General features: G+C 37.7%; 1 protein-coding gene across 1 annotated transcript; it reads right to left on the minus strand.

Annotated features, from left to right (window-relative positions):
- Window positions 1-66: 66 nt before the first annotated feature.
- LOC131160617 (auxilin-related protein 2-like) lies at window positions 67-27,666 on the minus strand. The gene is made up of 8 exons (XM_058116457.1): window positions 26,752-27,666; window positions 18,640-20,326; window positions 18,414-18,552; window positions 18,224-18,321; window positions 17,648-17,713; window positions 11,254-11,343; window positions 7,726-7,902; window positions 67-699 (listed from the first exon to the last, which is right to left on the minus strand). Exons 1-8 carry the CDS (start codon window positions 27,348-27,350, stop codon window positions 661-663), a joined length of 2,895 nt encoding a protein of 964 aa, XP_057972440.1. The 5' UTR covers window positions 27,351-27,666; the 3' UTR covers window positions 67-660.

Here is a 27,666-nt window from a genome sequence, read left to right on the forward strand (position 1 = left end):
AACAACATTATCTAAGAAAACTTCGCACCAGCTTGAGCAAGAGGGAGAGATCAAATGACTGCGTAATAAACAAATGATGCCTGAGCGATTGTCTATTTGGCTCTGCAGACAATGAAAAATACAAATATATATATGAAAGGTTCAATTCTTGATGCAAGACTTCTTTAACATACACTGCCTCACGTCCTTGTTTTAGAATCAACAAACAATATTTGGTAATTCATCAACAGATGCAGCTCCATCACAAATCAAGGGGGAAAAAAAGAATTGAACCAAAAATAAAAATAGAAATAAACTACTCATATGGGATGGCTGAATAAATTTTGACAAATGTGCATACCTAAATCCACACAAAAACCTATTTCTACAACAACCAGCAATCCCAAGCACTTGGTGAAGTGAAGAATCTTTGGAACCGTGTATCCATCATCCCCTGGCATGAACATGAATGTACAGCAACACAAACGAACATCTGTCCTACCATTAAGGTATTCTCTTCATCAATGGAAGAAGCATACGTCCTTCTTATCAAATATAATAATTTCACAGCCACAGAACAGCAACATTTCTTCTGGGATGGCAATGCCTTCCATCTCCCAACCCAACGAGTGGTGTGCCAATTGAACTGACTTCGAGCCAAACAAAGAGGAATAAATAAATTCAGAAAAGCTCCTCTGAGTTGAACTTGTTCCAGGCTTCCTGGTTTAGCAAAAGAAAAGCACAGGAAACTCAATCATAATAAGCCCAAATATATATATATATATATATATATATATATATATATATATATATGTATATATAGAAACAAAAAGCAAAACAATAACCAAAATATAATACCCAACACCCAACTATTCCGACAACACAATTCAGTGGAACTGTCCTGTAGAATGCTAGCAGTGCCTCTGGTGCAACTGGTTAAAAGAAACTGGTGGGATGTTGGATGAAATGTTCATAATTTCTGCTAATTGAAATTACCAGAGTCGTAGCACCTAGCCATTGGGCCCCAAGGTGCATAACCCACCTCAAAATGAGAGATGCGGAGTTCGTTTCCGCCTCTTTTTAAGGGAAAAGGGTTTCTGGGTACTAGTTCTGCTCCCCTGATGGAGCTGTGAAGTGTTTAGATCAACTAAATTTTGCATTAGCCAAAACAAGAAAACTTTTACCCTCAAAAACTGAAAGGCATAATTCGTAATTTTGCATTCCCAATCATGCCAAGAGAAGCCAGTCAAACATCAAACAGAGGTACTCGCACCAAGCAATTAGAAGTAAATACATCATTAAAAATTACAGGAATGCTTCAAATGCTTGTTGAAATAATGGAACTGTCAAGTTTAGGGTTTTTGCTCACAGGAGATAGGCGAGTCAGAAGGAATAACTGAATATGGAGTATACATGCCTGCACATAATAAGTTTCCAATATTGGTCATAGGCATTCTCGACCCCTCGCATCTTCAAATAGTAGTCAAAGTTGTGCCTCATCAAAGGTGTGCCGCAGCACAAGACACTGGGTCAATGAGACTTGCCCTCATTGGAGTCGAGATAACAACCTTCATGAGGTGCAAGGTAGCGCACCAAGGCATGGAGAGGCTTGAGTAGGGGGGTAATTGGTTTATTACGGTTCAGTTATGGGCAAAACCGAACCAAACTTTGCGATTTTTAGTCTTCCAAAACCGAAACCAAAACCAAACCTAATTTATTATCTCATGGAGAACCGAACATTTGGCGGTTCGGTCAAGGTTTTTTCGATTTTTTATCGATTTTCTAAATATTCAACAATTGCTTTTCACAAGGGTTGATGAGAATCTATTGGCCATTTTGATTTCTAAATATTAAATGCACCAATCATGTATTAACATACTAATTAAGTAATTACATTAATTTATATATATAATTCAAATTTAAATCGATTTTTTCGATTTTTTGGTTTGGCTATGTTTTGGAAATCGAAACCCAAACTGAATACCGAAAACCAAACCCAAACTGATTTCGGTCTGATTTCAGTCTGGTTTTCAATTTTTCAATAATTTGTGTACACCCCTAGGCGCGAGGCACACCTCATTACCTTAGGCCTATACTTTTTTTCCCCTCTTTTAATCTTAGCCATCGAATTTTGTTGGATGATTATTGTTGAAATAATTGGGTAAAATGGAGGACCTAAACTCAATGATAGGTCTCTCCCCCTATTTATAATATATGTCAAACACAACACGAATGACCATAATACGATTACTAACTTACAACAAAACAAACTCTAATTAATAATAATGATAAACGACTAAATAACCATTAACACTCCCCCTCAAGTTGGAGTTTATATATCATATGCTTCTAACTTGTTACAAATAAATTTCATACGAGCACTTCCCAAGGCTTTAGTGAACAAATCAGCAAGCTGAAACTCAAACTTCACATGAGTGGTTGTAATGAACTTATGTACAAGTTTCTCTCGAATAAAATGGCAATGAACTTCAATGTGCTTTGTCTGCTCATGGAAGACGGGGTTGGAAGCAATACGAATAGCAGCTCGATTATCACACATCAATTCCATATGCTGAAAATATGGAAAACCTAGTTCTTTCAACATATTCTTCAGCCAAACAAGTTCACATGTAGTGTGCACCATAGACCTGTATTCTGACTGTGCACTCGACCTAGCCACCACAGTTTGTTTCTTACTTTTCTAAGACACCAAATTACCACCAACAAAGATACAACACCCAGCTATGCATCTCTGGTCAGAAGGTCACCCGGCCCAATCTGCATCTGTATATCCCTAAATATGAGTGTGACCCCGACCCTGATATAAAATACCTCTCCCTAGTGCGCCATTGAGATATCTCAAAATGCGAATTACTACATCCCAGTGACTTGTTATCAAGTAATCAAGAAATTACTCACAACACTTGTTGCGAAGGATATATCTGGTCAGGTGATTGAGATAAGTCAACTTTCCAACAAGTCTCCTATACCGAGACCTAGGTTAGGCAAAAAATCACTCATATTTGGCACTTACTATTGGGATCCATGGGTGTATCAACAGCTTTGGATCCCAACTGCCCCATCTCATCTAAAAGATCAAGGACATACTTTCTCTATGACAATACAGTTGTTGTATGAGATCTCGATACTTCTATACCCAAGAAGTATTTCCATGGTCCCATCCATTGGTCTAAAAATTACTCTATAGGAAAAGTTTTAGGTCATGGATACCTCGATCATCATCGCCAACGATCACAATGTCATCCACATACACAATAAACAAAATCCTGCCAAATGGTGTATGACGATAAAAAGAGTGATCTACTGCACACCGAACTAGCAGTGTCACCAACAAAATTCCAGTGACTGGTTTGAATTTCTGCTGCTGCTGGCTGTTTTCTAGGGTTATACGGTTTGAATTTCTGCTGCTGCTGGCTGTTTTCTAGGGTTATACTATTGCTGAAAAATCTTCTATGATGATAGACATGCAGCTGATTTTGGGTTTCAGGCTTCGGTTTGATGGTGGTGGTGACACTTAGGGTTTAGGTTTCAGAATCATGCTCTGATATCATGTTGAATAATTGGGTAAAATGGAAGACCTAAACTCAATGATAGGTCTCTCCCTCTATTTATAATATATGTCAAGTATAATAGGAATGACCATAATACCCTTACTAACTTACACTTATTACAAACCAAACTCTAACAATTAAAAATAATGCTAAATGACTAAATAACCATTAACAATTATAAAAATGATGGAAGTGCTAGATAATCTCTTCTATTACCTTGCATCCAACATCTCTCAACTCTCAGCAAGTCTACATTCTCTTGGAAAAAAGAATTCTCTAGCATCTCAAGGGACATGCAGAACAGAGATCAAAGGCCAATCCTAGGTTCCCAATGCCAACTCTCAAGCTTTGATTGAAGGCTCAATCTCATTCTCTCCCTCTTCTTCTTCCTAACCAAAATCAATGATTCAGTTGCTCTGCTGATCTGTCATAGCTGATATGACTCCCCTCCACCCCCCCCTCCCTTTTTTTAAAAAAAATTTCCTTACTTTTGGCTATTATGAAGTCACTTTTGCTACTTCTTGAGATTACTGCTCTCCTGCTCTCAATCTCCTTTTCTTCTAGCTGTTCTTCTCTTCTTCTTCCTCAAGCCTCAGAGCTGTGACCCCCTATGTTGACTTCTTTTTTTTCCCTCTTCTTGTCCTTTTCAGAATTTCAGCTACTTTTTCCTGAAATCTCTGTTCCGTTTCTCTTGGTCGACCTCTAATCTTCTTCTTCCGGGGTGCTCTATTGCTCTTGGTCAGAGCTTCTGCAAGCCCCCCTTCCTCCTCTATTTTTTGGCTGTTTTATTCAGAAACTATGCTGCTTTTTTTTGGGAAGCATTTCTGCTTCTTTATCTGGAATGTCAGGCATGAACACCAAGTGCTGTTTTCAGAAAATTTCTCAATCAGATGCTCCCAGGTGCTCTGCTGCTGCTTTTGCTATTTTTTTTTCCCCTGGCTGCTATTCTGCTTCTATTTTGTCTAATCCATGGCAAGAACATTGCACATTATGGAAATTTTGTAATATAGTATTCATTTATGTTCTAGTTTCAATATTTTGGTATTTTGAAATTAAAAAATTTGTTCCAATATATTTAAAAATCAAGAATCCATTACATAGGAACTTTATGCATAATTTTAATAAATGTGTGCCCCACCTTCATAAGGTATGCAGCTTTGCTGCTCACCTCACGCCTACACCCCACGCACCCTTTGCACCTCAGTGCACCTTGCACCTTTGACTACTAAGCTGATTCAACACACGCATCTATTACCTCATTAGCAACCAAGGATGCTTTCACAGTCCATCCACCTAAAAAGGGATTTTTATGCAGCCAATCCCTCAATTTAGCATTTTTTTTCATCCTGAAATTCATAATATTGCTTTTAACCACCTCCGAGTTCAATTGAAAGAATGCCATTGTGAACCATTTGTTCCAAAGCTGTCTCCATTACAGTCCTTTTTAGGGCCCTGACCATATCTTCTTCATTGAAAGCCCCCTAAAGTCAGGCTGCTAAATCACCACAAATTCCATTGAAGCTCACACCCTCAAGGTAGTCTCCATCATAGTAGTTAAAAGCACGCCTCAGGCGCAAGGCGCAGTGAAGTGAAGAGGCTTGCGCCTCAAACCAGGTGAGGTGAGGTGACGCTAGGCAAGACGAGGCGCACTGGGGCGACAGGCGCAGTGAGTCGTGCCTCGTGAATTTTTAGTCATTTAAAGGAGAGAAATAGCCACAGCCAGACCCGTAGCCCTCATTCGACTCAAACGAACATAGCCCTAGCCCCTCTCGGCCCTTCGAAGCCCTTCGTGAGTTCGCCTTGCACATTCAAACCAACAGGAGCCTTCGCAATCCTTCAAACCAGCAACGTGAGCTCGTCTGCGAGCCTTAGAACCATCCGGAAGCCTTCGCCTTGCACATTCAAACCAACAGGAGCCTTCGCGATCCTTGTGGCTAGACCCGTAGCCCTCATTCGACTCACTTCGTGAGTTCGCCTTGCACATTCAAACCAACAGGAGCCTTTGCGATCCTTCAAATCAGCAACGTGAGCTCGTCTGCGAGCCTTAGAACCATCCGGAAGCCTTCGCCTTGCACATTCAAACCAACAGGAGCCTTCGCGATCCTTCAAAACCAGATTCTTCTTCTTCTTCTTCTTCTTCTTCTTCTTCTTCTTCTTCCTGCTGCCTGCTTGTGCATGCTGCATGCTGCTGACTGCTGCCTGCTGCTTCTCTTTTTCTTCTTCTTTATATGTAAGCTTATAAATTAAATATTTTCTTTAATTAATCTAAGCTTATAAATTATAACTAATACATAATATTTATTTATTTTACTCAAATTTAGCTACTGTTTTTTAATTCGTAATATTTAGTTTAATTAATGTAAGTTTATAAATTATAACTAATACATAATATTTATTCTTTTTATTGAAATTTGGCTACTCTTTTTCTTCTTCTTCTTTATATGTAATTACTAATTAAATATTTAGTTTAATTAATGCAAGTTTATAAATTATAACTAATACATAATATTTATTTTTTTTACTGAAATTTAGCTACTATTTTTTAATTTGTAATATTTAGTTTAATTAATGTGAGTTTATAAATTATAACTAATACATAATATTATTCTTTTTATTGAAATTTAGCTACTATTTTTTTATTTGTACTCTTTTCTTTTGATGTTGAACTATGTTGAATTGTTGATGCTTTTGGGCTTCGTACGGGCAATTTTATTAAATTTTCAATTTTGTAATTGAATGTTTTGGCATTTTAAATTATAATATTACTAGATATTCATATGTATGATCAATTACCCCAAATAGACATTTTACACCATTTTAACCTTTGCCTCGCGCCTTGTGCCTCAAAGACCCTTTGCGCCTTGGCTCTCCTCGCACCTCTAACTAATATGGTCTCCTTTCAACTAGCTCCTTGCCTCATCATAGTTACCAAAAAACACAGACACCCCAGCAAACCACAAATTGATAAGAACATTCCAATATGTGCTACATTTTCATTCCGGAACTCTAAATCTAGAGATCTAAAGTTTTAATTCAATGTTATTCCCATAAAATATTGTTTTATTGGTTGAAGCATGGAACCATCACACTGTAATTCTATTTTGTTTCTCTCGCTTTTGGCATCATGAGCCCCAGTGGGAGGCCCACATAACAGGCTATTAGCTCAGTTTTCAGATTTTCAGTAATTATTAATCTATTTCCAAAAGAAAAACTCTTCTAGGTTTCGAAACATCTCAACATCCTCATCAAAATATACAAGTGTCATTACACATTTTTCACCAATATATATTAGATGTATACCCCTAATGTTCCACATTTTAGATGTACTGCAATCCCATTCCCATTCCACGAACCGGAATGTTCCACATTCTAGGTAACATTGCTCCCTGTACAAATTATTATTGAGCTTTCAAGTAGCATTCTTGATCTCGTTATTCATTTCCCCACAATCCTATCCACCTCTATCTTATTCAAGAAGTTACTATTGTGTCAACGAGCACTAGCCACCAGGCCCACCACATGGACCCCCCCCCCCCCCCAATAACTACAGCATGGATTTCTGTCCCCCATAAGACTTCCTCCTTTTTAATGACACTAGAAGACTCTTTTCAAACATTGGCCTTCTTTTCCTCTCTTCTTGAAACAACAATGTTCCAAAACCTATTTTACCAACACTAAAAATGGGACTAATCAAGGGAACTTGCCCTTTTTTGACATTCCAAAACTCACAGTATTCCGCTGTTTTAGCTTGATTTTAGCATTTTCAGCTTTGTAGCCACAGAAACACTGGAAAATCCCTCAACTACAAAGTTTTCCCACAAAACCCTTTTAAGGTTGCTAGAGTCTTCTGCTTCAACCCACATTCTCAAACAAAACAGTGTCAGAACCACCTATTGATGCTATCATTTTTACTTGTTATATAATTGCACAAGAAGAATAATTCTGTGAAGCTTAATCAGGAAGAACAAAGAGTAAAAATAAAGTATGACAAGAAGAACAAAGAGAAAATAAAGTATGTGCAATAACAACTCAAATATTATATTAGCATGGTCTCCTCATTCGTATAGTCAATGAATCATGGGCAGAATCAAAAGTTAAGGGTCTCTGGAAGATACTGACATAACCATGTAAATTAAATAATATTTTGGCCTAATAATTAATTATTAATAATTACCTTAAGGAGGTCAAACACTTTCTCAGCAATGTATTTCTGTTGAAGATTGGCACCTTTTTGTTGCACTTTATCTGGATGGATGCACAAGGTTGCCTTTCTATATACTTTCTTAACTGACGCAGCAGTGATCAAATCAGTCAAAGAAACTGGTTGCCAACCACATTCTGGCCAGAGTACCTGATCATTCAACAGATAAAGGAACAAGTTGGTAAAGAAAAATTGATAACTGCTACAAATTAAGAAAATTAATCACATTATTGCACAGTAACTTAAGTATTTTTAGCAACTACTCGAATAAATTCTTACAAATATCGGGATAAAGAAACCCAGATGGAACATACAATAATAAATTTAGAAGCTCTTTCAAGACAATGACAATGATAACTACAACAAGAAGTGTAAAAAGAAAAATTACAAGGGTACAAGTTACAGAAGGTTTCTGATCAAGAACTCAATGACATAGGAACAGCACTTAAATTGCCTTAGATAAGAAAGGAATCATGATTAAAATTTGAATAAATCTCTGGTTCTCTTATAAAATTTTAATGTCAACACTGAAAAGCAAAAGCATAAGCCTTCTCTAGAAACATGAAAAGCATCACTACCTACAACATCATTGAAGGTTCTACCAATCCAATTCTCGCTTAAAAATAAAGAATGCACATCGAAGTACCATGTCAACTGAAAATAAGTAGTATATTGTTCAGCGCCATGCTTATTTTACTCCTCTAATAATTATTAATGGCAGCTTTAAGCTGTTAATTAGCTTATCGATAATACAACTAGCTGAAGGGCTGAACCCTCCATGTTGCCCTTCCCTACTTTTTTCAGGATATTAAAAAAGTACTTCAATCGATGCATGTTTAACTTGAAACCTGCATTCCAAATTCAAACAAGTCATATCTATTTAGATATCTATTAGCTTGAGTGAGGGCCCATAACTTCAATAACATAAAGAAATACAACGAAATCAAGCTTGTTCACAAGAAATTGATTCTTTTTAATTTTATACTTCAACAAATACTTGTATGTTCTTGTTCATATTTTTACTGGATTGATTGTCAAGGTACTACTGCACTAAATTAGGTGGCCTTTGAGACAGCAATGAAAAGATTACAGATTCACCAAAATTTTACATGAGATCATTCAAATTAGACATGACAAAAAAGAAGTGTATCCAATTTGACTACTTTTACAAGTTGATTGATGTCCAGCTCAAAGTTCCCACGGTTATACTAGATTTAAACTTTCAACTATCAAGTTTCTAACCTTCAAAACATCTCATAAGGAGTAACAGAACAAATGTCAATCTGCCAACAATTTAATGCATATTAAATCTTCATTTAATGTCAAAAAATCCATGATATATGCAAAATATACGATATGTTGGACTACAGATTATAATCCCACTTGAGGAACTGGATTTAGAAGCCATTATACACTGATGAAGGCTGTAAAAAGCCATGATATCAATGATGATTATGCTAAAGTTGCACCAAATTGGAGTAACAAACTCAAATGGTGAACATTAATGCCATAAAAACCATAACATTAATGCCATAAAAACCATTGTACCTTTTTTTTTTAATACCTCATTCTTCTTGCATTTTAAATTTATAAAATCATGTCTTTACTTATTTCTAAATCTCAATGAATAAATACAAAACAATGTGATCTGATTATTAATTATTCTACAATGAAATCATGCGAAAATTTGCCCATAAAAATGACATCAACATTTAACTTTAAATAATTGTTTTGTTAACTATACAATTAGATGCATCAAAACTGTTATTTATTCCAGCAAAACCTCAGCATATTGTGTCCTACATTTTAAAAGTTTTCTGTGTTAATATTGCCATATTCATTCTTACTCTTCATAGACAACCAATAAATAATTTTCCATCAGCATAGGCAACAAATGAATGACTAAAAACAAGTAAAATACCAATTTCTATAAACTACGATCATCCATCAAATTAGAGGAAGAAAAAAAAGCTTTCAGCAGTGGTAAGGTGTTTTAGCTTCAATCCACCCATGACATAAGGGATCAAGGAAAAGATCAGAGATAGATCAGGGAGGGGGACTGAGAAAAGGACCAGAGGAAGGGAGTATTTGGTTTTTTTTTTTTGGGGGGGTTGGGGGGGGGGGGGGGGGGGGGAACAACCTAGTACAGGACTTGGATCATGCAATGATGAAGTAAATCCTTCATCCACTTAGGTCATCAAATCCATAAAATACAAGTGAATAGCTCAGTGATGTCATGGATTTTTATTTTTTTTCCCATACAAAACCTGTCTCATACATCTGGAATGCATGAAATTTCAAAAACACTCAAGAGCACCTCAAGTCAATTCCACTTGCTTCTAGAGCATTTGTTCGAGCAAATCCATTGAGTTTCCAACCTCTAGTCAGATATTTAAAGAAAAAATTAAAACTCAATGATATTTTCATTATTATCTCTGAAAAATCTCAAGTAAAAGTCATATATCTGGAACCAACACATCTTTGATTAAAAATAAAATCCATGACATGCTAAAGATAAGTATAGCCCTCATATAAACAGAAGGCAAAAAAAAATCACCAAATATTTTTTTAATAATAAATCTTGAAATATTTGCCTCTGCTGTTCAAGGCACCGTGGTTTTTAAGTTACAAACAGCTTATGACACATTCCAAAATACATAAATATCATTCTCATTGACACTAGAAGCAAGAACTAAAATCCCAACCGTAAAACACTATAAATGATGGTAGATAGATTTGCATTTGGTTAGCGTAGCTCAAGATCTTATGAAAAAGATGGATTTACGTTTGATTGACCCAGAGGGTAGGAAGTAGAACTGGGGTTAGATTGCTGGAAAACTACGAAAAAAAAAAGGCCAAAGAGAGTTGGAAAGGATAAAATGCTCCATGACTGATGATGGGAAAGGTATGAAAACGGGCTTCATGAATAAGTTGAAGTAATTTTTTTTTTTCTTCATTTTTCTTTTTCCTCTTGTATGTTTTTTATATTGAACTCCTTGTCCTTCATTAGATTGTACTCTTTTCTCTCTTTTAACACATTTTCTTTTGCTATGAAAATTAAAAAGGAAAAAAAGCAAGAAAAATAAACCAGGTAACTCCCAGAAACACCAAAACAAACTCCCAAAATCTGGCATGGCAACTGATCGATGAAAATCAGACAAAATCAAGTGGCTGATATTTTCTAGTTGAGCAATTTCTTTGCAGGGTATCAAACTAGAATAAAACCAAAAACAGATATTAACGTGATGATTCCCTGCTCATAACAAGAGCATTTGATTAAAAACAAAGCCAGCAGAGCTGAGCAGCACAAAGAATCAAAACAAATAAATAAATAAAGCCATCACAGTTGTCATTATCAGGAGGAAGATTTATACCCCCCAACAATCAATCACAAAAAAATGTAAGAAAGAAATGCAAGCCCACATATTCACCAATAACAAAGTTCAATAGATAAGCAAGAGAGGTTATGCCTAACAAGTAACAACAATTATACCAACATACATATTGCAATGTCGACAGCAAAGCACGCAAATTTCCTTCTTTCCCTGCAGCCCAGCGCTTAATCTCAACATCCAGTGTTTCCGCAATCCTCTGAAAGCAACAGAGATAAAGATTAGACAAATGACAGAAGTTAGACTGACTCATAGTTGGCACTTAACCTAGCCAACACAAGAAAGCAAGTGAAAAAAAATCATCCTTTACAAAGTAATGTGCAAACTGTAGTTGCCTTCAGCCCACCTGTTTCTCACCACTGGGTCTGGCATTTTTTGGTTAAGTACTTTATATTTTACAAATATAAGAAGGCCTGCTGCTTAAGATAGAATTTAATCCACCTCGCCCACAAACTCCACATATCCCCCAAGCACCCAATTAGCTATTTCTTCTCAGTTTCTAACCTGATTGACAATGTCCATGTCAAATGCCTATTAACATGGCACCATTATTTAACTATGTTTGGGACACTTATAGATTGAATACATGCATGAGTACAAGGGCAGGTGCAAGTCCATTTTCTCTCCTTTTATTTTTGGATATTTTCTGTTGTGAATCACGTCATTATTAGGAAAAGAGAGAGGGCTCAGAAAAAAGTGGGTTACAAGCCTAACTCAATACAGCAATAACAACAAACCAAGCCTTAAGTTCCACTACGTGAAGTCGGCTACATGAACACTCTTTTTCCAATTTAAGTGATCATGGACAATTTCCTCCGACAAAAAGCGCTATTAAATGCTTACCATCTTATTCCAAATTATTTTAGGTTTGCCCCTACCCCTTTTACTACCGCTCACAGTAACCAGCTCACTCCTCCTCACTGGCGCACTATTTGACCTACAATGCAGATGCCCAAACCATCTAAGTCATCCCTCACTCATCTTATTTTCTACAGGAGCTACACCTAACTAACCGCAAATATAGTCAATAATCTGAGGGCACGGCTGGCGTAGGCATGGGATTAGTCTGGCACATAAGCCCAGGAAACCCAGCATATCCAAAAAAAAATATAGCCAATAAGGATAACTTTGAAATATAAATTTAAGGAATGGACACATCTGCAGTAAGCTAGGCATAGCACCGGAGATGGTTTGAGAACTTGCAACTTAGACCAAGTAACACCTCAATATTAGAGGTTGTTGGGGAGGTAAGGTAAACCTAGAATAAATTAGAGGGAGGCAGAGAGGAAAGATTTAACAACAATCTGACTTTCAACAATATCACCCCAAACTGTGCAAAATTGCAAAAATATATTCATATAACTGACCCCATCCCATGGGAATGTGAGATTCAAGGCTTGGTTGCAGTTGCATTGCTGTGGTTAGTTTGATAGAAAGAAGCAAGGCTTTGTTGCTACCATTGTTGCTACTGCTTTAGTTATCACATTGTTCATTACTACACACATTATAGTTCATTCATAACCAGATAAACTCAACCATATACATATAAAAAAGTGCATTGAACACAATAAATTACAATTTACACATTTGGCCAGGGCCCAACAACTTCCACACCCTGGCTGCATTGGACATGACACCCTGTCTGTATGGACCTTTTCATTGGATAGGAAAAAAAGAAATTTTATTGAAGAGGATTCCTATCTGCATGGATTAAAATGCATTAAACTTAAACTCCCTTTTAAAAATTTGCGAAAGAGAATAATTTTTAAATAAAATGTAAAGTTATATAAAGATTTATATCTTATAAGTGCATCACAAGTACAACAATTATATTGTTTCTTTGAATTTCTGGGAGAGTGATACTCCATCAAATTTCTACAGTAGCCTTTACAATGTTCAGTGCCAGGCCACCTTCATAACCCTACATGGTCCTTGGACAAGGATGGAATGTTCATGGTCAGATCTTATTATAAACACCTTAGCTGTGCAGCAGATGTGTAGTAACAATTTTCCTTGGAAGCCCATTTGGAAAACAGCAGAACCCCCCCCCCCCCTCGGGGTGGCGGGGCAGCAGAGCAAGACTTTAAATCAATGAGCAATCTGATGCTGAAATTGACAGCTCTAGTGATGACATGATTCTGAAATGAAAAGACTCCAAGGTGGGAAGATCGCATTGTACGTGCTCTAGAAAATTCCAAAGAGTATGGTGTGCAAGTACAAATTTCAGAATTTGATGGCGATTTGGAAAATGAAGAATTCCTGGACAGGGTTGATAGCATTGAGAGTTATTTCGAATGATCTTGTACTAGAAGAAAATAAAGTGAAGCTTGTAGGAGCAAAGCTCAGGGGACCTGCTTCTACTTGGTGGAAACATTGTCAAAATGATCATGAGAACAAGGGAACACAAAATCAAAAGATGGGACAAGATGAAAGAGCAGTTGAATGTTCAATTCCTACCCCAGGATTATGAGCAAACCTTGTATCAAAGGATTCAAAACTTGAGGCAGGGTGAGAAGTCATTCAAAGAGTATATCCAAGAGTTTCATAGAGGTAAGTTGGCAAATTTAAAGAGTGGTCCTTAAATTTAAAATGAGAGACACCTCCCCACCCACCCCCACCACCGAAAAAAAATTTTTTAAAAAAAAAAACAACATCAGATATGCTCAGATTGTTAAGCCTGAATTTTTTTTAAAAAAAAATTCAAATTAAAAACACTAACTGCATCCAAACTCACATATTTATTCTATCTTAAATCCCCTTAATTCATTCTTCCCTAGTTAGAAATAATTGGACCTTGAACATTCAAAATTCGAAGGATGAAGAACCTAGATCAAGACCATACTTGAGAGAATCAATGTAGTGCAGTGGCTTCAAAATGAAATACGATCATATAATGGAAGACTCCATGGAGATGTTGCTGACAAGGTACTTAGAATGATGAAATAAACAAGTGGAGCTGAGCTCGGGCTCGAGCTCTCAATGCAACGGTTCTTTAATCTCAATAGTAGCTTCCGCATGTGACTCTTGAATATCAGCACTAAATTCTTGCACCTTCTTCAGGCAAGGACTCTAATTTGTAGGATCAAATGTAAGCCGCTTTTCAAATACAAGATAATAAGGATCAAAGAACAATTGGGTCCAAAACATAGGGTCAAGTTTACGAATGTTAGAATCAAACATTTTTAAGGACAAAGTTAAAAACTGTTTCTGTTTGCCCTTTTTTACTTCCTGGGTGATTCAGTCCAGCATGGCTGAACAAGTTTGGTTCAGTATAGTCTGACTGAACTAATTCAGTTCAGGTTGATTTGAAGTTTGTTTCTTCGTGAGAGATTATCGCAGCTTATTTGTCTTCTTCAAACAAGTGAGATAGGGGTTCGGCGCTGCAATAACTGGTTTGGATCCCCATGCTCAATTCGCCATTGATGGCAAAGGTGAATGTCGGTGACTGGTACTCACCTCAGCACACCTTCATGTGGGGGGGGAAAGTTGCCACTTTATCTTCTTCTTCTTCATCAAAACAAGATCAGCATCACCCTAGCTTGACCACACTCCAGGGGCAAGGAAGAAGACCGACAAGTGGCATGGTTTGAATCCAGAGAATTCAAAGGATTTCTTTGCTGACTCTGGAAGTAGGGATGAGTTTAGGTCATCATCCTTCAATTGGAAGCAAGGATGAAGATCGTCAACTGGCGAGTGCTCGATCCAACAATGTTGAACTCTAATCAAGGTATAGAAGAAGATGACAGAAATGTGTGACAACGGAAGCTTGTTTTCATAGATTTTGGGAGTAGTGACAAGCAAGGCCATTTGTCCTTTTGGAAGTCACAGCTGGATGTTAGGGCTCAATTTTGCAACAATTATGTCTCCTCTCCTTTCCTTTTTCTTTTCTTCTTCATCTTCTTCTAACCGTTCTTCTTCTTCTTCTTCTTCTTTGGCTGCAACAACAATGGTTTTTGCTTCTAATCCTGTGAATGAAAAGGTGAGCGGGGAGACAGAAAAGGGCTGGCATGGTCAGTGTCTCAGTGGTAATATAGAGAAGAAGGGGTTGATCGCAAGACAACTTAAGTCAAAATCGCAAACCCTGCAATTTTGAGTTGAAAACTGCAATAAACCCTGTCAAACTGCCAGCCAGGGCAACTTGAATTAAAATTGCCAACCCTGCGAAAACACTGACAACTGTGCTCCGTTGTCACTTTATGCAGGACCAACATCCAACAACCTTACTTCTCAATTCAAATATGAATAAAACTAATACATGAGGGCTTTTTCTATAGGGGCTTACGATACTTGGAAGACAAGGAGGCTGCTTATGTAAATAAGCTAAATCCTAATTTCTTAATAATAATACCCTGAATCTTGCTTCCTAAAAAATCTTTTTGAGATAGAGAAGGAAGTTTTATTGAAACTAGACAGGAAAAGCACAGACAGCAAAGGAGAACAAGAAGTCTCAAACATACAAGAGGAAAAAAAAAAAAGAACGAAAAAACCAGCATCATCTTAATAATGCCACCGGTCTTAGTTAACATCCAGAAAAAAGCAGCCCTTAAAACAGCCCTATTAAGCCTAAAAAGAAACCAAATACTCTCTGTCCCACTAAAAAGAAACCAAATACTCTCTGTCCCAAAGACGATCCTTTGAAATTCTCTTTCAAGGAAAAAAATTAGCATTCCTTTCCAACCAAAGTCCCCGTAAAACAGCCCAAAAAACGCACCTCCACAGCCTCTCCATATCCTTCCCAAAACCAACAAAATAAATACTAAAAAGCTCCCCAATTGCTTTTGGGCAAGCCCACACTTCACCAAGAACTCCAAGAAGTGTGTTCCATATTCCCCATGCAAATAAACAATGTAGAAACAAATGTGAACTATCCTCAGAGCTACTCTCACACATGAGAAACATATCTGGAGACAAGCCTTAGAAGGCCTCCTGCTCTGCAGCAGATTGTTGGTGTCAACTTTAGCAAGGGTCACCATCAGACAAAAGCTTTCATCTTAAAAGGAAGATTAGCATCCCAAATGCCCCCCGAAAAAAGGGGAAGACACATTGACCTTAACTAGATGAGAAAAAAAAGATTTGCACAAATAATTGCCCAATGAATGCAAAATCCTAATTCTAGCATCATTCCTATCGGAGTCGAAACTAACTCCAGCACAATGAACAAAGAAGTAAGCTCCTCCAACTCTACATCATTCAAATCCCTTCTAAAATGAAAATCCAAAGAAGAAGAAGAAGAAGAAGAAGAAGATAACTCTTCCTTGCATGCTGCATCATATTGTCTAGAAGTACACAAATTGTCAAATGGATTGCATGAATACAGAACTCCATCAGTCACCCCTCTTATTTTTACCATCTCTAGGCAAACTATTATTTCACATGCACTAAAAAGATAGGTCGTACATCTGCAATCCCTCTCTAGTCCCCATGCCCCCTTTTCTTGCCTCAAGACAAGGAGTGCCTGAAACGCAATGAGGTACAATCTAAATACCAAACTCCAAAAGGGCAAACAAATTAAAGAATAAGGATTATGCATTTGTACAAAAAGGTGCACCTTTTGAAGCTCTTTTCTTGAGGCTCACACACAACAGAGGTGTGAATGTTATGTTAGAATTGAAAAGAAAAATTAAATGAGATGTTTACATGGAAGGAAAATCCTATCTGAGCCAACCTTGAAAACTCTAGAATCCAAACCTTTCCAAATCAATTGAGAGTTGCATCTTAGATCATGAGAATGCTTTTACTATGTTAGATTCCGCATGATTTTTTTTTTTTAAATAACAAAACAAGGAGATGATTTCATTGGATAAGGAAAACTATACAAAAAGGAGAATAAGGAAATCCTCCTAAACACAAAAAAAATAAATAATAAAACAAAAATGAGGAAAAACAACAATTAAACTAACAAAGGAAGCCAATCTCATTACATGTCGGTCTCTCAATCCTTTAAAGCAACCAGCACCAGCACACCAAAGTGATGCTAAATAAGGAATAGTCCCATAACAAAGAGATAATCAACTTTTTCCTATATATACACACTTCACGTTATTGAAATTATGTTAGTATTAGAGTAACCTACAATTATTTAGCAAATCAAGTTTGAGGTTTCAAAATTTTATTTTTAACTATGTGAGATTTATATATACAGATCTGCTTCAATGCTTTATGTCTTATACATTGCCTCACAAGGATTAAATCGCCTTTGCCTTTACCTTTGCCTTTCAAAACATAGTCTCTTGCATCCAGTGCAATAGTTACAACCATTCAATACTGGTATTTTATTTTATAGTAGTCAACATTACGAAGAAATTTACCTCTAATTCCATGTCAATATTTTTTTTCTTGTTTTTGGGATTTCAAAATTTAAAACAGTTAACATGGGTCACACATATATCCACAACCATACTCTGTGTGAGCACACATCTTTATAAAATAATTTAAAAACAAAAAAAATTGCACATACAAGCATGTCAACACATAGAACTCAATGGCAAACTATAGGCACTTACATGTCTCTCAGCTTGATCCCTCTGAGTTTGAAGGTCCCGCTCATTCTTCTCAGCTAGTGCTTTTGCCTACAATATGAACTCCACAATCAAAGAAGAGCTATATAACCAAACTGCATCATACATGTATTCATTAAGGCCCAAGGTAATTGTCTAAAAAAAAAGGTTTTCAGACAGTCTCTAGCTAGTGTCCAGATTCGAGTAATGACAGCAGCCGGTTCATACAAATGCTGAAGGTTAGGACTATTCTAGACCAAGTCCCAGCTCAGAAAGGCCTTAGCAAGGAATTTTCTACAAATTAGCTCAGCAAAGCTCAATCTAAAATCCACACACCCAGGTTCCAGTCCTAAAAGAGGCCTACTTCGAGCAAAAATGCTTGAAGTTAGGACAATATCCAGCCACCACTTCAGGAGACACATAGAGCAGGAGTAGCATGCCAGGTGATAACTTTCTTCTTTTTGGTGGAATATTTATTGTAATCAATATACATAAAGAATTTATGTTTGGGTGGAATATGGACACATATTCATACAAGAATTTAACAATGAATAATGAAGTGTTGAGACACAAAGTACATACCGCACGCTCCTGAGTCCTTTGGTGACGTTCCAATCTAGCTCGACGTCTTTCTTCACTTTCCCCTTCAACTTCTTGGAATTCCACAGATGATGGAGCCGCTATTGCAAAGAATTGACAGCATTAGAGAGAGGCAGAAAATAATGTAAATCCATTATTACAAATTGGACACATATCTCAAAATGACACTTACCTCCAAAAATTGAGGAAAGATCATCAACAATATTTGCAGTTGAAGATACTTTCCTCATGCTGGATGAGACCCCAGACGAGGTCCTCCTTGCTGCTTCAGGCCCTTGCCTGTTCTGGAACTGGGTGTCAAACATAGGATCCTGAAAAAAAGGTGAAAAAAACAAATAATACAACACCGCAACAATGCTTCAAAATATCGCAACACATAATCAACCTTCAGTTCTCACCGAAGAATTAGCTCTTGGCCTTGGCGCACTGCTTGGTCGAGAACCCATGCTGAAAAAGGATTCAAGATCATTTTCATTCTTTTGTTGGTTTGCCCTTGCAGCAGAAGCAGCCCTCTCTCGAGCCTCTGCGGCAGCCCTCTCTACAGCGGCTCTTTCTGCTCTTAACCGTGCTTCCTTTTCCCTTGCTTCTGCATTCGCCCTCTCCCTGGCTTCTGCAGCAACCTTTCCAGCTCTTTCCTTTGCCTCTGCTGCTGCCCTTTCACGGGCTTCAGCTTGTGCTCTCTGAACTGCAGCCCTTTCAGCACGTTCTCGAGCTTCAGCATTTGCTTTCCCAACAGCAGCCCTTTCAGCTTTCAGACGAGCATCAGCAGCCGCTCTCTCACGTGCTTCCCTAGTAGCCCTTTCCACAGCCTGTCTGGCCTTTTCCCTTTCCCTCTCAATCTCCCTTGCCCTCTCCCTCTCTTTCTCAAGCCTTCTTTGTTCTCTCTCTTCCTCTTCCCTTTCCCTTTGCTGCCGCTCATGTTCTAATCTCTCCTGTTTTTCTCTAAGTGCTCTCTCTTGAGCATCTTGCATGGCTTTCTCGTCTCTTTCAAAATTCCCAGCTTCTTTACTTCTAGCAGCCTTTACATTTTCTCTCTCCCTTACTTCCTTAGCATGCCTGAATTTAGCTTCAGCTCTATCCATGGCCTCCTTCATAGCAGCAGCAGCTGAGTTTGCCTCCACTTCTTCAATATTTGCATCTTCATCAACATTATTCCGTGTCCTACCCATGGCAAAATCGTCAAGTTCATCAAAGTGAGACGCAGCTGGACTTCTCGCTGCAGCAGGAGCTGACTTGGAACTCTGAAAATACTGAGCTGAATTAGGGAAAGATGAAAATTCATGAGCCTTCTCTCTTGCACTTTTGGAATCAAAAGAACCACTTTCTCCCTTTGAGATGTGTACGGGTCTTGGAGGAGGAGGTCTTGAAGGTGGTGGAGCACTTGTTGGTGGTGTAAAAAGAGGGATCTCTAACACAGTGAGCCATACATCATCTGAAGATTCCAAATTTTCTTTAGATTGTGGAGACATTTCTGCTTGAATACTTGTCTCTTTAGGACTCATATTTGCATATGAAGGGGGAGATCGACCAACAGATGTAGGCATATCAAACAAGGTTTGATGAGATTCCCAATGGTCGTCAGCAGGTATCTTCTTCTGTGCCTGGATCTCAGGACTTCTCACAGAAGATTTATAAACTGTTTCTCTGCTAGCAGAATTTTGTGTAGCACTCATGCTTGGTCCTGTTCTCACAGGACTCCTATCCTTACCCCTACCAATCACCTCAGCTGAATATGAAGGCACAGATTTCCCCAGGCCTTCAAGAGGATCTATATCAGTCGTGCTTGGTCCTGGCCTTAAAGGACTCCTATCCTTACCCCTACTATTCATCTCAGGTGAATATGCAGGTGCAGATTTCCCCAGGCCATCAAGAGGATTTATATCATCAAATACTCCACCACCAGATGAGTTATCAACTTTAGCACTTCCAGAGTTGTTGAGCTTGCTCATTTGTTCTAGAGGATCGATAAATTTCCCAGAGGATGAAGTTGATTCTAAAACAACAAAAGGGTCTTCCATCATATTGGAGGCTACTTTAGCTGAACCATCCGATGGCTTTGAATGCCGACCAGCCTCTAAATTTGACCTGTACAAAAAGCAACATTGCGCTGAGCTATAAATTGACCAAAACATATACATCAAACTGACAATAGAAATAGCACAAGGTAACACAAGATACTGCCGTCACTGATTGGGCACAAATAATATGAAGAGTACTACATACTTATCAAAAAGAGAACTGCACGCCATTGTAAGCCATAAATCTAGGATCAATCAGTACAAATGTACTCAATTCATTTCGGTACAAGTTTTGCTTCATTCCACTCAGAGTGTTCCAAGTGCCACCATGATTAAAGGCATTCCTCATATGACATGTAGATGGGAGATTGGACAAATCATATGAAGAGTCTATATGCTTACCAAAAAGATAACTACATCACATTTTAAGTCACATACATCTAGGATCAAGCAGTACATTGCTCTTAATTTCCTGCAATCTTCAATCTCGCCTGAAACAAAGATGCCTTGGTGAGTACATATGGGGACCATTCTATCAATGGAGCAACCTGGAACATTCCTTTTCTTCAAAATGCTCATGACTGGGAAGTTGAATCTTCTGCTGATTTTTATCTTAATGGAAATGTCCCCAATAAGATCAATCCAGATGTGCCCTTGTGGAAGCTCAATAAAAAAGGTCACTTCACAGTCAGCTCTTTCTAAAAGCAGCTGGACAGGGGCTCTGAGACCGGACTGGAAAGCTGTTTGGAGAACTCTTGAGCCAACCAAAGTTGCATATTTGCTTGGAAGACAGCTTTGGAAGATTCTTACTCTCAATAATCTTCAGAGAAGGGGCTTCCCTTTTGTTAACAGATGCTTTCTTTGCAAGTTGATGCTGAAACTGTTGACCAGTTGACCACCTTCTGCTCCACTGCCTCTGGACCAGAATTTTTTTGGAATCTGGACACTGCTCTGGACCCTCATTTATTTTTTGGTCAATAGGATACACTGTCTCACAATTGATTGATATCTTTTGTTTTTTTCTCTTTTCTTGTTCGTATTTGGGCAGCACCCCTTTGGTGCCCTTTTAGTAAATTCTCTTTTTGCCTATCAAACTGCAGATGCAAAAAAAGACCAATTTAAAACAACCAGCGGCAAAACTTCACAGGGATGCCTTCATATTGTATCCTGTCCCAGAGCATAGAGCAAGACATCCTTTTCCCCATGAAAAAGCAAGCATTCCTCTCCAACCAAATACACCACAAGACAGCAAAGAGGCCAGACCTCCACAATGCAGATCCATCTCTACTCCTTCCAAAATCTCTACACGAGATAGTTAAATCCTCAACCAACTCGGGGAAAACTCAAGTCTCCAAATACTGCAAATAGATTGCTCCAACCCCTCCAAGAAAATGAACAATGAAGGAACAGGTGAGAAACAGATTCTGAACTTACAAATCCTAGTGAACAAACATCCAGAGATGCAGCCTTAAAAGGCCTCCTACACTGCAACAGATTTACTAGTGCTAAATCTACTAACAATAACTAACCAAGTAAAATCCTTAATCATAGAGGGGACTTGGGCCATATAGATTAAACAAGGAAGCAGAAAATTCGGGGCTTGTTTGGTATCGTTGCTGTTGCCAGTTTTCTGCTTCTATTTTTGTACAGTGAAGAAACAGATTATAAAAACGCATTTGTTTATGTTGCTAGTTTTTTGTTTCTATCGTCGATTTTTTGTTGTTTACGAAAAAACTGAAAATTAGTTTTTTTTGGCAACCTATTGCCAGATATTTTAATATCCAGAAATAGTTCTTTTGGATTAAATCATTTATTTTATACACTTTAAAATTAAAATTAAAATAAAATGATCATATGAATTTAAATGTAATTGAAATATAAATATACATAAATTTCAAAAAATAATAATAAATCCAATTACAAAATATTTTTAAGTCAATTACAAAATATTTTTACTATTTTTCAATTGTCATGCCCAATAATTTGTTTATTATAAAGCAAATTTTGAAAGTATAACATTTAAGTAAAATAATTATAATAATTTTTATTTTTATTATGGTATTTTTTAATGTGTATTATTATGCAATTTTATTACTTTAACCATATCTTTATAATATTATTTGATTTAAAATGACATTTATTTTTTAAATTTATTTTATTTTTGTAAATATTAACCAAACAAGTTAATGGTTTCTAGTTTTTAGTTTCTGTTTCTGGTTTCTGGTTTTCATTGCTAGTTTCCGTTTCTCTAATTTTGGCCCCTCGAAGTTTCAAGGATCAAAAACTTAAAAAACAATTTTTGTAGGAACTCTCCTGAAGATTCAAGAACCCATGACCAATAGTCCTTGATGGAAGGATAAATTCCTTCCACCAAGCATAACAAAGAAGATAGCTCCATTAACTTTGTGCCAAAGGGAATTTTCCTCTAAGGGAAAATGCCAAAGCCATTTATCCATTAAAGAAATGCTCCAAACTCCCCTCCTCCTTCGACCTACAAACAATCTCCCAGAAATTAAGAACCCAATTCATGCAAAGGAGAGACAAATTAAACTGAAATTTCTCTCTCTCTCTCTCTCTCTCTCTCTCTGCTGTTTGTCTATCTCATCTTTTTTCTTATACCCTGATTGATCTTTCCTTTACACTATTGTGGGTTAGTGCAACTCCTCCTCCTGCTATTGCTGCTGCATTCCTCATTCTTTGCCTATATCCTCAGTATCCAACTGCTTCCCCTACATGGTTGCTTCTTCTGAACTGCACAAGTCTCACTGTCATTGCGCACAGTGGCTGTGAAATGTGGCAAGACCTTTGTTCTAGTCTTCATCACTAGTTTATCCCATCAGAGATCTATTCTGATCTAATCCAATAACTGGTTCCCTTTGCTTGGTGTCATGTAGGCTTGAAGGCAAGATTTTTTTTATTTTTGCAATTATCTACTAGATTGCTACCAGATTGTGTTTAATTTTTATTGAGAGTTTTACTTAATTATCATCTTCATTGATGCCTGGTTGCAAGGATGATTTGTTTGTTTCCATCACTTGGGAAATATATCTGCCAACTTAATGGTGTTTGGCCTCATGTCTCATAAAGTTCTCCATACTATTCACATTGTATGTTTCAAACCCAAAGGACTGCCTTAACACGGCTCCTTCGTAACTGTTCCTACCAAATAGGTAGGATCAACCTCTTTTTGAGAGCACCATGACACTTAATTTGTACTGCAAAAGCAGGGCACAGTAATAGAAAAATTTTAGCTTCTTTTGGATAAAAGAAGAAAATTATCAAAAGAAAAAGAAGGGTACAAAAATTGGAGGGCCAAGCATTCCCCTACAAAAAATCATACAAAGAGAAGAAACTACAGCAAAATGGTAATCTAAAAGGCATCCAACAACGCAAATCCCACTGAAAATCCAAGAAGCACACTCCTTTGAAGTGACAACAAAAATAACCCATAGAAAAGCAACAAAGCCAATTCTATCTTAAGGCAGCCACAAAGGCAAGGAATGCTCATAAAAGATTTCAACTTCCTTTCTAACCAGAATACCAGGTACTCCAAAGAACTGCAAAAACAGCACAATTTTCCACATCCTGCTAGCATCCTTACCGTACCAAAATCTTGAAAGAAATAACAAAAATACTAAGAATCCCAAAGTCATCCATATCTTCTGAAGAAAAGAAAAAAAATAAAAAATTAAAAAAATAAAAAGAACAAACAACCAATTCCACAAACTCCAAGCTGCTGGAAAATGAAAGAAAAAAAAAATAGATAATAATGCATGACAATCAAAATACAGTACAAGCATCTGAAGGTAAAGCCTTAAAAGGCCTCCTAATGTGCAACAAATTGTTCGTGTTAACTCTGACAAGAAGTATTAGCTCTATCAAGAAGTGTCAACCAAACAAAAGGTGGGGCCTTGAAAGAACCTTTTTAGCTCTCAAAATTCAATTAACAAGAGGAGAAAAGAAAGAGCCAAGAGGAGAGAGTCAAATAAGAAAAAAATGAATTACAACAATAAGAGCAGAAGAGTTACAACCATAAGATCCAGAACCATCCAATGTCTAAACTCTAGTATTTCCTCTAAAAGAAGGGCAGAAAAGACTCCCAACAGACCTTGCAAAGAATAAATTTCAGCAGCCTTCAAATCATTGAGATTTTTGTGAAAATAAAATCCTAAGAAGCTAAATCCAATTCAATGGCCATAAAGGAAGAGATTGACACGTGTAACAAGGAGAGATGATAAAGGCAAGAGAAATGCCTACCCAAACATCCTACCAAAAACAAGCACGAGATCCATCACCCATTTTATGTTTAACAGAAACGATGAACGAAGAAGAAATTTGCAAAATGAGTTCCCAAGGACTCTCAAGAGTAACTTAGTGCCAATATTAGCATCCAAACTTTTGGTCAGCTTATGCCAAACGATGTTCCAAAGGGGAACTGTCACAACCACTTTTCACAAAGGCAATATTTTCATACACCAAGTTACCAAAACCCAATCCCTTCCCCTCCAGTCTTAGACCTTCAAACCTACTCCCAATTGGCAACCTTATTCTCCTCCACCCTAGAATAATGAAAATCCTCGGTCACTCTCTTGCTTCCTCACTACCTCAACCCAAATCTTATATTAAAGAGGATACAGAAAAGACAAATGCAGATCCTATATATATATATATATATGTACTCTTTAAGTTTATTTTGGTGATTTTTACCAATGTTCAATAAAGTGCAGATTAGTTCACCTTTGAGTACAGTGATCTAGAAAAGCATAATAATACTAAATATACTAGATATCCATCCAAATTTAAAGATATTCAATCCAATCCACAAAACAATTGAATTATTTTAGTTTAGGTGTCACTTGATGACTCTTTGTAGGTGAAATTTTGGGGCTTTGAGAGATGTAATAAAGGGAGAATTTTGTATGGTTGTGCTTTGCATGCTATTTTTGGACATAGTAGATTGAGAGGAATGTGAAGATTTTCAAAGATAAGACACTGCCTTCCTATATGTTATGGGATGAAACTGTTTATTTGACGTCCCTTAGGCTGTCAGGTTCGAGGGTGTGAGGGATTTCCCTGTCTCATTTGCAAATAGATAAGAGGGCTGCGTTTGTAATGGTCGTTTAGTTTTTTTATAAAATGACATCTTGTTCTCAATATATCATATATTTCTCCCTCTATTAATGAAAATCATTTCTTATCAAAAGAAATTTGGCTTTAACTAGAAGACGTGGTGATGTATTTGGACAGAATTTCTAAATTAAAAAAAAATACAATGTGAAGTTGAAAAAGAAATATTACCTGGGATACTGAGATTTGAAAATAACCAACAGACATGTCACTGTGTTCTCTGTGACGAAAAAAAGATCATAACATTTAATAAAAGATTGAACTGCTGATCAGGGTACCTATGTTATCAGAAGACATTTAGGTACCAAGATAGTGGACGAATTTATACAGCAAGAAAACTCAATCTTCAATAGCCAAATTGAATGCCCTGTCATGCAAAAGCAAAAATAAATGCTGGACACATAGGTGTGTGTGCATGCCCATATATATATTAACTAGCTATGTGGGGCTGAGATAATGAGGAGCCATGGGTAGTTTTTTAAGAAATATAAATTTATTAATTACCCATTATTTCATAATTTTATTTTCAGTTTAAGCTTGTAGGACAAGTACGTTTTAGGGAAAATGACAACCAAAAAAAAAATGCATGCTGAAAACCACCCTTTTTCTCTTAATTAATAGTAGAGATATAAAATAAGCATTGTACATTTTCCAAATTTGTCTATTGAATCATCATGCTCCCTGTTTTAGTCAAAAGGCCTCATAAATATAAAGGTTGGATTACCCTTGAAGATTGCCCTTCGCCTTTTAAGTAGATTAATCTAGAAAAGCATTATAAAATGAAACTCTCTGCAGGTTTAATTTTGGAACATATTGATAGTCATCAGCCCACACAACTAACTGAGAATCCCAATATATCTATATCTTAATCAATGCACAGCACGACTGAAAACTGTTCTAGTTTACCAGTCAATTTCAACTAAGAAGTGATTGTTTGATTTCCAGCAGTCCAAGCAGAAAATATACACCCATGAACACTAAAAAATTATCAGACCCATGCCTAACCATTTGTCTTAACATTTCCCTCCTTTTTTTTATATTTCTTACACTTCTTGGTCAGCTGAGCCAATATTGATGCATAAAACAAAATTTGAACTAGATCTGATCAACGTCTATTTAGCATTGACCTCTATCGGGTATAAACCCAGTTGCACACAATTATATATAAATTGGATCCAACAAATAATAGCAATTTGAGCATGAATGATCACACTGGCGCTGCAAAAACAAGAAAAAACAAAAAAACAAAGAAAAGAAAGAAAAAGAAAATGAAAAAGAAATGAAGCTCGTCATCTAGTTGATCAAGTTGATCAAAACCAAAAGATACCAACCCAATTAGATCAAGAATATATGCCCACATAATACCTGTCAGCAGAGTTGCTCCTACCAAACCCAGGTATCAAATCATCAAATGCCGCCACACCCTTCTCGCCCTTTCCCGAATCCTTCGATTCGGACCGCGCTCTCCCTAAACCTCCAAGCAGGTCATCAAATGCGCCACTCTCTTTCGGAGACGAAGAGATCGACGAGAACACGTCATCGTACTTTGATGAACCGGAGTTCTTCATCCCGGGGCCCCCCTCAAAAATTTCGTCATCATACACGGGCTTATCGTACACCGGCGCAGCCGACTTCTCGCCGCCGGACCAATCAAAATTGAACATATCTTCGCTCGATTTGTTCGTGCGCTTCGCCGGAGCACCACCACCACTGAAGATGTCGTCTAGAGCACCACCGGATTCCTGGGATTTGGGATTACCGAAGAGGGAACTGTGATCGAAAGACCCACCCATCGGGGTGGAGGACCACGACGAGGTGGGAGGCCGACGGGAAGGAAGGTCGAAGTTGAGGGTGCTGCCGGAGGTGTGATTGGATGAAGATTTGGATGGGGGGGCCATCGGGGCCGATTTTCCCTGGGGTTTGAAGCCGAAATCGGAAGGTAAGAGGCCGGGGAAGTCGTTCATGGCGGCTAATGGGAGAATATGGGTTGATGGTGGTGGCGGAATTGGGATAGAAATTGGGGATCGGATGAGGAGGCGGGGGTGGAGGTGGTGGAGGGTGGTGGAGGGAGGTGGAAGGAGCAGGGGCTGTTGAGATCTGATGAGAGAGAGGGTGAAGGAGAGAGAAAATGGAGAGGAAGTAGAAAGAGGGAGAGAGGTGCGAGGAGAGAGGAGACAGGACAGAGTTGGCTGCCCGGCATGCGGTGAGGGTCCGAAAGGGAATGTGACCTTAGCGTTGCCCCTCCCTGCATCAAAAATTCACTCTCTCTCTCTCTCTCTC

This window comes from Malania oleifera, chromosome 7, assembly GCF_029873635.1.
Source record: "Malania oleifera isolate guangnan ecotype guangnan chromosome 7, ASM2987363v1, whole genome shotgun sequence".
Lineage (NCBI taxonomy): Eukaryota > Viridiplantae > Streptophyta > Magnoliopsida > Santalales > Ximeniaceae > Malania > Malania oleifera.

Coding starts and splice junctions, on each gene's coding strand:
- LOC131160617 (XM_058116457.1), bottom strand. CDS start 27,350: ATGAACGACTTCCCCGGCCTCTTACCTTCCGATTTCGGCTTCAAACCC. Junction 18,553..18,639: donor GGCCAAGAGCTAATTCTTCG/GTGAGAACTGAA, acceptor CCTTTTTTTCAG/GATCCTATGTTTGACACCCA. Junction 11,344..17,647: donor GGGATCAAGCTGAGAGACAT/GTAAGTGCCTAT, acceptor TGTTGCTTTCAG/AGGATTGCGGAAACACTGGA.